This window comes from Glycine soja, chromosome 4 (assembly GCF_004193775.1).
Source record: "Glycine soja cultivar W05 chromosome 4, ASM419377v2, whole genome shotgun sequence".
In the NCBI taxonomy this organism is placed as follows: domain Eukaryota; kingdom Viridiplantae; phylum Streptophyta; class Magnoliopsida; order Fabales; family Fabaceae; genus Glycine; species Glycine soja.
In genome coordinates, this window is record NC_041005.1 from 30049717 (window position 1) to 30058586 (window position 8870).

An 8870-nucleotide genomic window follows, 5' to 3' on the forward strand; every position below is an offset into this window, starting at 1 on the left:
TAACAACAAATTCATTTCAATTTCTACAACAATTTTTCGAGCATAAAAATCTTGAACAAAAAATTGTCATTAATTTACTTGAAATACAATTAGTAATTTGGAAAATTGTGATGTATAATTAATTAGGAATGAATCTAGTATAAAATTACGTAACTAATTTGACAATCAGCCCCTACATCATCGCACAAATTACTAATCTAGTTAATTATTAAACCAAATTACGTACACTGACGTCCTGTCCGGCTGTCCCATATTTTTCTGAAAAATTTCAAATCCACAAAGAATCTCTGTAAATCCAACTTGACATTGACCCGACCCGACCAGATTTTACTTAAAAACTAATAAAAAAAGATTGTTTGGAGCGTAAACTACTAACTAAACGACAGAACATCCTAGCACAGCAAGCGTCGTATCGCAGGTTAACGGCATCGAGCAACACATACAGCACACGTGACACGGATTGTAATAACAAAAAAAGAACGAAGAATTTGCGGAGAGCCAAATCCGGGTTTCGCGGTTTTTGATCTAACGTTGTAATATCCATGCCATGCATGCACTGAGAGTCGCATATATATAATAATAAATAATGAATGAATCAATTTAGAATAATTGTTTGCTTAAAGTGTTGTTTTTTTTGGGGGATTTGCAACGCAAAGGTTGTTTGTTGTTGCCCCAGGAAATCATAGAGAGCGAGGCATAAACATCAATCTCTCTGTGAAAAAAATGGGGACGACGAAGAACAACAACAACAACTTCAATTCTACCTCAAAATCTGATAACAGTGCCAATGACAACAAAAACAACACACGTGTGGTGTTGAATGTCTACGACCTCACCCCTCTCAACAATTACCTTTATTGGTTTGGGTTTGGAATCTTTCACTCCGGCATTGAAGGTTCATTAAATATTATTTCCATTTTATTTTTCACCATTCTTTTTCCCCATTCACCATTCCATAACGTTAACTGTTTCTCTTTTCCATTTGCCATTCCATAACGTTAATTATTTCTCTTTCACATTTGCCTCTAAGGTATCAATGGATGCTTTTCTGTTTTTTTTTTTAATTATTATATTATTATATTATTATTACTGTAAGAATTGCTGCATAATTATATACAATTTTGTGGCGAACTAAAGTTTTAATTTCTGTCAGCTTGCCAAGCGAGGTATTCACATAAATTAAAAAATATATATATAAGAACCAAATAAAAATTTTAAATACAATTTTTTTTTTCTCAGAATAGAATAGCCACGTATGTATGATTTGTGCATATCGACCTTAGCAATGTTGTAGCTTCTGCCTGGTGAGTACATTCAAAAGAATGAAACTCAAGGGAATTAACAGAACCTGCTCAAACGGGGAGAGCATGTGGTTTAATTTGATATATAGGTGTTTGATTGTCTTTTATAAAATTCCAAAATGATTGATTGCATTACCTGGAATAGTTGCCAATGTTCCACAAGTAAAGTGCACCATATGCTTTAGAAGAACGAAAAAATCAAATATTATCACCCTGGGAAGAATCAGAAGAATCTGCACTAATTCCAGACAATAAATGCAGGTCCTAGACCGATGTAAAACCCAAGAGGGGATGATTATATTTGACATTTAGAAGCTTTAAACCCAAACATCCAGAAATGCTTAATTTAGTCAATATTCAGAAAGTGTGGTGGCTTGTAATGAATAAGGTTTATAAAATAGAGAACAAGCCATCGAAAGAGGGAAAAATTAAGATGCCTATGCAATGAGCAGCAAGAATGCACTTCAAGGGAAGGAATGAAACTACTTGTGGAAAAGGCTCATAAACAATCTATCATTCATCAAGAATTTGTTCCAAGAACCTAAGGGAAAGCTTCCTCTTTTCCCTATTCCAGAAACAGAACCCTGGAATCAACTCACCTTAACAGCCAAATTCTTGAACTAGATTACAATGTCATATAAGATTAGATTAATACAAAATAAGTGGCTCAAAATACAGCAACTACCTTGAGTACTTGACCTATGATAACCTTCCATGTTTATTTGTGGTCAAGTGAAGGATATTAGTGGTAAGTATAAAACAATCTTTTGAAACAGCTCAGTTTCTTTGATTTAATGCTCTAGGATATGACACATTCTGTACATTAGCCATATTTAAATATATATAACTTTGAATCCACCAAGTAGGATTTAGGAATTCATTTTAATAGCATTCCATGTTTACTGTTGTAGTTTGGAAAAACTTTTTTTTTTTCAATTATTCTGCAAATGTCATAACTGCAGGAAAGTTTTCTTGCTTTTGTTGCATATGTTGATGTTCTTTATTGTTGTTTCTGTTGTTTAAATTCTTTTTGTCTCTCTCTTTGAACAGTGCACGGTAAGGAGTATGGATTTGGAGCCCATGACTTCCCCGCCAGTGGAGTATTTGAAGTGGAGCCAAGGAAGTGCCCTGGATTTGTGTACAGATGTTCTGTTACTTTAGGCCAAGTAAATATGCATCCTTCTGAGTTTCGGACATTTATTGAGGGTATAGCTAATGAGTATCATGGGGATACCTATCACCTTATTTCTAAGAACTGCAATCATTTTACGGATGATATGTCTCATAGATTGAGTGGAAAACGGATTCCAGGTTGGGTGAATCGGCTTGCTAAACTAGGTAAGACCATAAAAGAAAATTATCTAATACTTCTATTTTTGGAATATCTTTTTACTTGATATATCCCTTTTTATTAAAAGGGATCTTAGGATGAATAATATCTTATAAAATGTGATTTTTAACCAAGTCAAATGGCATGTGATCCATGTAGCTAACTTTACTTAGTGGGATAAGGCTATTGTTGTTATATTTGTCTTCTGAATTTTATGAACTAGACTAGTTGCTTTCGGACATCAATTTGTGTCTACTCAAACAATGTTCGGATATGAAGTTTAGGTTTCATGATTCAACATTATATGAAATGGAAAGGAAGAAGTTTCTCAAAAAATGTTATATCTAACAAAAACAAAACTTTTGTTTGTAACTACCTGGTACTTGAATTGAGGTTCAGCCAATTATAACTACGGTGAGGTGTCTGCATTCCATTGCATCTATTTTCTTGAAGAAAATTACTCTCTTAAAATATCAAACGTTATTTATAATATCATGGTGTGAGAATAATATCATTTGTGTGACAAATCCATATCATTTCGTATGTGTCCCCTGTTCTATATTTTTCATGTCACATTCTCCATAATCTTGTAAACTGCACGGGAATATTTGTTTTAATAACACAATGAGATCCTAAGTGCAGCCTTCTGGTGAAAATTTTAGGTTCACTTTGCAGTTGTCTACTTCCGGAAGTTGTTGAAGTAACTACCGTTAAACAGCTACCAGAATATCATGAATGTTCAGGTGCGTATATTCTTTTTTCCCACCCAATCTTTATCCTAATGCACACTGGGATTTACATCTTGGTAACACACGTAAACATTCTGCATAGCTTATCTTGGTGCTGTTTGCAGAAGATGAAATTACAGAATGTCTTTCGACTGCCTCGCCGTGTGGATCTCAATCAACATCGGGATTGGATGATGATCAAGAAAAGCGCCTTCTGTCACCTCTGGCTAGTAAAACAGATAACGTTTCTTTTGTTAAAGAGGCTCCATTAAAATGAATGTGGTGTGTTGGAGGTGGGAAAAACACTTGGATAATGCAGGTTGTCTTGGCTTGAGTATTTAACCATCTGATTTGAAGGGATGCCTCGTGCCCGAAAATTTCTCATTTTTCAATGGCTTTCTGCATTCCTTGGTTCCATTGTCTTAAGGTTTATGCTAGAAATAGTGTTGCATTGATTTTCATGAATCAATGATTAATGTGTATGGGGCTTAGTTGTTCATGTGGCAGGGTTTTTATTTCTGGAGGGATTGTTGGAGCTCTTAGCCATGTAAATTACATTCACATTTGGAAATGAATCATGAAAGATTCTTTACATGTATCATTGTATCAATATGATTGTGTATGGGGCCTAGTTGTTCATGTGCCTGATTTTTTTATTTCTGGAAGGATTGTTGGGGGCTCTTAACCATGTAAATTATAACCACGTCTGGCAACTTTTTAGTATGAAAGATTCTTTAAGAGTGTATAAACTATAAACCCGTTTGTTTTGGGGGATTTAAGTAAAAAAAGTCATTGGTGAGAGTCAGGTAATTATGGTTAGTTTATAGTCTCCCTATTGAAGGTTCCTCTCATTAATCCCTATGATAAAAGACCACTGAATTGGTAGATAATTGTAGAAGGATGCCATAATAATTCAAGCATGCATTTGGTGCCTTGACTTAATTATAAAGCCGGAGAAGGTTGTCTACTCTTCCATTTTGTAAACCAAATAAATATATATATAGTAAAAAGAAAGAAATGACCTCTCGAAGCCTCACAAACCAAATAATGGATGTTTACATATCAAAACTCAACAATTAACTCGCAGTTAATGTTGTTTACATATCAAAGCTTGTCTACGCAGTTAATGTTTTATTCATCGTTAGAAAATTAATTTGTTAACAATTTTCATAATATTTTGTGTGTAACCTAAAACTTCATTCAAATTATATAAATTCTCACAAGTGGATCAACCCAGCAATATGACTTGTTTTTTCAAATTCTCACTACTAGAAAAAGCAGATTTAACATTGGCGCATTAACATTGATTTTCTACAAAACCGATGTTAACATAAATGCGGTGACATAATTGTAAATAATGTGTATCCGTTAACATCAATTTTGAAGAAGAAAACCGATGTTAACGTATGATCAGCTAACATCGGTTTGTTGAATAAAATCGATGTTAACGTTCACATCAATTTGTTAACATCGGGTTTTTATTGAAAACCGATGTTGAACTTACATTTTAAATTATATTTGACGCGACCTATTTTGCTCATGCTCTCTTCTTCTCCGTGTACCCTCGATCTCGCACTCTCTTCTCTATTGCACTGTTAACATCGAAGCTTCTTGTTCTCCATTGCACTGAAGACCGTGACAGGTCACTTTTTGTTGTCCATCCCCAACTTAACTAGATACGTTTTGTCTACCTGTGTTGTTCTATTGAATAGCTAGGTCTGTATCTGGAACTTGTGGTTAAGCTAAGGACCTTTTTTAGTTTCTGGTGCAAGGATTGGGGAACTCGTGTTGACCTAAGGTACATTTCATTGCCAGTCTCGCTGGCATTGTCGCTGTTGGGTTCGAGGTAAGCTTCATGTCTTCATTGTAACTTTGTGCTTCCGCGTACGTGCTCTTTGTTCTTATAGATTGTTAGTTAGTTTGTTAATTAGTTACTACTACTAGGGTTTGGAATGCAGCTAGTCTTGCTTCCAAAGCTGTGTCAAAATATTGCCTTATTTTGTTGAGTTGTTGTGTGGAAGCATCTACTTTCTTCCTTCACTGTTGTTTTGTACTCCTTTCTTCCTTCACAACTTTAGTAGCTTCTATTGCTGATTGCTTAGATTCCCTAACACTGTTGAGCTTCTTTCTCAGTTCCTGAAGTCTCATTTTGGCCTTATTGTTTTGGATTCCCTAAGTCATTATAGTTAATTTTGTTTGAAAACCAGTTAGCTTCTCTTACCCATTTGTGCTACTATGATTATGTTTAAAAAATATAGTCATTCATTGCTCCTATGTATTAGACACTTAGTTTCAGTTTTAGTTGTTTGATTTTGGCTTTGGTCTAAAAGGTTAAGTTTCAAGTATCTTCCAACCATTCTTTTGTGTGAAGACTTGATGCCATTGATGCTAGAAGCCAAAGACACTAATTGTTTGTCCTGCTGCTCCCAGTTTAGGTACTGTAGCTTTTGCTGTCTAATTAGTTTATGTTCTTCATTCAATAACCTTTTTGGCCTCAATTTTCTAATATAAGCTTATGGAGCTGATAACCCTTTATGTGTACATTAGTAAGTCATACTGCCCAATTGAAAAGCCTCTTCCATGGCCCTCAAAAATGACAAAAACTCTCTATGAATAATGTTGGTAGGTTCCAAATTGGCAATGTCAAGCATTATTGGTATGGAAGTGTTGTCAACAACTAAAAAGTAGCACATTTGAAACATGATGATAGGAATTTGCTTGTTCAAATGTTATCCAACAAATTCAATGGAAAGGTGCCAATTACTCTGTACAATTGCATAGCTGCACTCCAAATCAAAACCACCCTCCTCCTCTTCCTCTTCTTCTTCATCACCATTTCCATGCCCTTCACCATCGTCCTCGAATCAGAATTCTATTTCTAATAAGAGTTAGTCTTCGAATTACTCTCAAATTGATCAGATTACACTCTCCCTCTTCTGTCAACTTATAATCAACCTCTTCAACTAACAAGTTTGTTAGTTTTATAAAATATGTAGTTCAGACATTAAAATAAAAGAAATTACAAGTTTATTGCTGTTAGTGTACCTCCTAATCTTACAATTTGGAAAACTTCCTAATTAGTTCTTAAGAGTAGCATCAAGAACAGGGAATGGTAGCATACATCTATATAAGCCTTTCTGTTCATGCACTGAAGCATTCTATATAAATCACGTTAACTAAAGCTGAGAAATACAACAGTTGAATAAAGCCAAAGAACAACAGGAAAGGTGGAGTTATAATAGGGGGTTTCTACCAACAAACTACAATTCCCATGTGTTTTGTGTCCCTAAATCCAATTTGATAATGCTGTCCCCTGACCCCAAATTCACCCATTTTTCCACTCTCATTATCATTGCTAAGAAACCTTGATTAATTTGAGGAACCTTGCCAAGTAATTTGAGATAGATGTCATTGGACTTTGGTGTTGTTCTTTTGGTCTTTTTGCTCTTACCCCCAACCTTAAGATCGATCCTCTGCCTCAGTTAGTGTTGTTCCTTTTGAGGGTAGGGAAGCTTTAATTGAAGGCAATCTAACAATAGCTTTTTGTAATTAGGAAAGGATGGTAGCTGCAGTAATCTAAGTAATTAGTGCAGGGTAAATGTATTATGTTTCTTCGGGACCAGCTTGGTTCTTATTATATGTATGTTGGCATTCAGAACCAGTTGCTAATCCACTCCCATTATGTATCTACCAATTTTTGAGGAGAAAAATTTCATTATCCCAAACTGCTCCCATGTTAATATGTTATCCTTTCTATTTCACAAACCACTTGATCCTACTTTTGTCGAATGCTAAGCATCTTGTTTGTGGTTCTATTCTCAATCTTGTTTATAAAGTAAAGTAAGCTTCTCTGCCAAAGAAATACACTCATGCAAGCTTTTGAGTCAGATTTAGAAACACATAATGGCAAGACACTGAATCTATCATGTGAAACCTATTATGAGCTAATTTATTTCAAGTTTTTCCCATGAAGTAACAAATTAATATTAAAAAAATTAGTGTTTGATCAAGTTTTTTAAGAAAATAAGAATGTACTGAAAAAATGATTTCTGATTATTTTGAGAAACTACTATGAGTAATAGTTTCTATTTTTGTTGTTTGCTATCTACAATTCAAATTTAGTGAATTTAGGGTTTTATATGAGGATACTATCCTAGCCTCTACTAAAGACTGACCATTTTTCATTAATTTAATTAGAGTCGTTTCTTAAAATTTGGCCTTCATTTAATTCATCACAACATTTATTATGATCTATATACAGTACGGGAAGATTCGGGGCAATCTAGTCCTACAAATAAGATTTGACAAGTATATACTTTTTTTAAGAACTAAATTACATGGGAGGAAAAAATAGAAGTATCTACCTCTAAATAAGATTTGGGTCAATCTGGTATCATTCTTTTTCTGTTCAACACAATTTTTTATCTTTGTGAACTCCAATGATGTTATACCTCTTAGAATAGACCTAGGGATTAGTTGCTGATGACAAGTATTCAAGTTTAGGAAATTTAGACCTTTGGGATTCTGTCAGTTTTGGCACTATGTTTGTTATGCGGTGGTAGCTAAATGGTGAATTGACCTCCCCTTGGCAAATCCTGTGTATTTTAGGACCACACAAGCATATACTATATTGAATAGAAATGAATTGCAGTCAATGAATAATAAATTAAATAAGGAGGGGTAATATTTTGGATTATGTTATGGAACACCTGCCATATGAAATGCTTCTTTTTTTTTCCTTTATTGATGATAATAATAATAATGCATCTTCAGTTGCAATATTACTGATTGTGGTACGAGGAAAGCTTCAAGTTTCGCGCCATTTTGTTAGATCTCACTGCCATTGTCACTGTTTGGGTTCGAGGTAAGCTTGGTCTCTTTTTCATTTCTAGTTTAGTTAGGAAACATGTTCAAGTTTGTCTCTGTTAAGAGGATTATAAAATTCCCACCTATATATGATGTACATATTATAAAATGCAGTGTTTACTAAAAGATGCATAACAACTACACAATCCCTGTCACTGGCCTAATAATAAAATTTTGAGGGGATGTCTCTTTGATTAATCTGGCATAAATTAAAAAAAATTGAAAGAAAAGTATAATACATTTACAGTGTAAATGTTTTGGAAGTATCATAAGCATTTTGATTTTAGAGATCGAGAAATAAAAAAGATATATCAGTTATAAAAATGTGTGTAAAAGTAATATAGTTTACTAATTTGTCCTGTACTTTTTTGTTCTATGTTTTAAATAGTGATTCTGTAAAACACAACATAACACTTTTTAAAGAAAGACTAAAACAGGACAGAGACATGTATGTCTGATGTCTATATCCAAGTACCTATCATCTCATTTTTTTCCCTTTTGATTGTTTTGTTCACCATCCCAATTAGCTTCAATCTTGCACCTATCACATCCACAAGTAAACCCATAATTGATTGGGTAGGGTCTGAAATTAAGTAGTACACTTTTGATTTATGTGCTGGTGGTTAGGTATGATGTGACTGATTG

The 8870-nt window shown here is 34.1% G+C and overlaps 1 protein-coding gene across 1 annotated transcript; it reads left to right on the forward strand.

Moving 5' to 3' along the window:
- The first annotated feature begins 616 nt into the window (after positions 1–616).
- Positions 617–4008, forward strand: LOC114408157 (deSI-like protein At4g17486). Its single transcript, XM_028371252.1, has 4 exons — positions 617–895; positions 2352–2639; positions 3294–3374; positions 3485–4008. Exons 1-4 carry the CDS (start codon positions 724–726, stop codon positions 3634–3636), a joined length of 693 nt encoding a protein of 230 aa, XP_028227053.1. The 5' UTR covers positions 617–723; the 3' UTR covers positions 3637–4008.
- Positions 4009–8870: the final 4862 nt, after the last annotated feature.

What these genes read in the sequence shown, in the direction of transcription:
- LOC114408157 (XM_028371252.1), top strand. Translation starts at nt 724, where the DNA reads ATGGGGACGACGAAGAACAACAACAACAACTTCAATTCTACCTCAAAA. An exon ending in CTTTCACTCCGGCATTGAAG is followed by an intron (nt 896 to 2,351) that starts GTTCATTAAATA and finishes CTCTTTGAACAG; the next exon opens with TGCACGGTAAGGAGTATGGA. An exon ending in GAATCGGCTTGCTAAACTAG is followed by an intron (nt 2,640 to 3,293) that starts GTAAGACCATAA and finishes TGAAAATTTTAG; the next exon opens with GTTCACTTTGCAGTTGTCTA.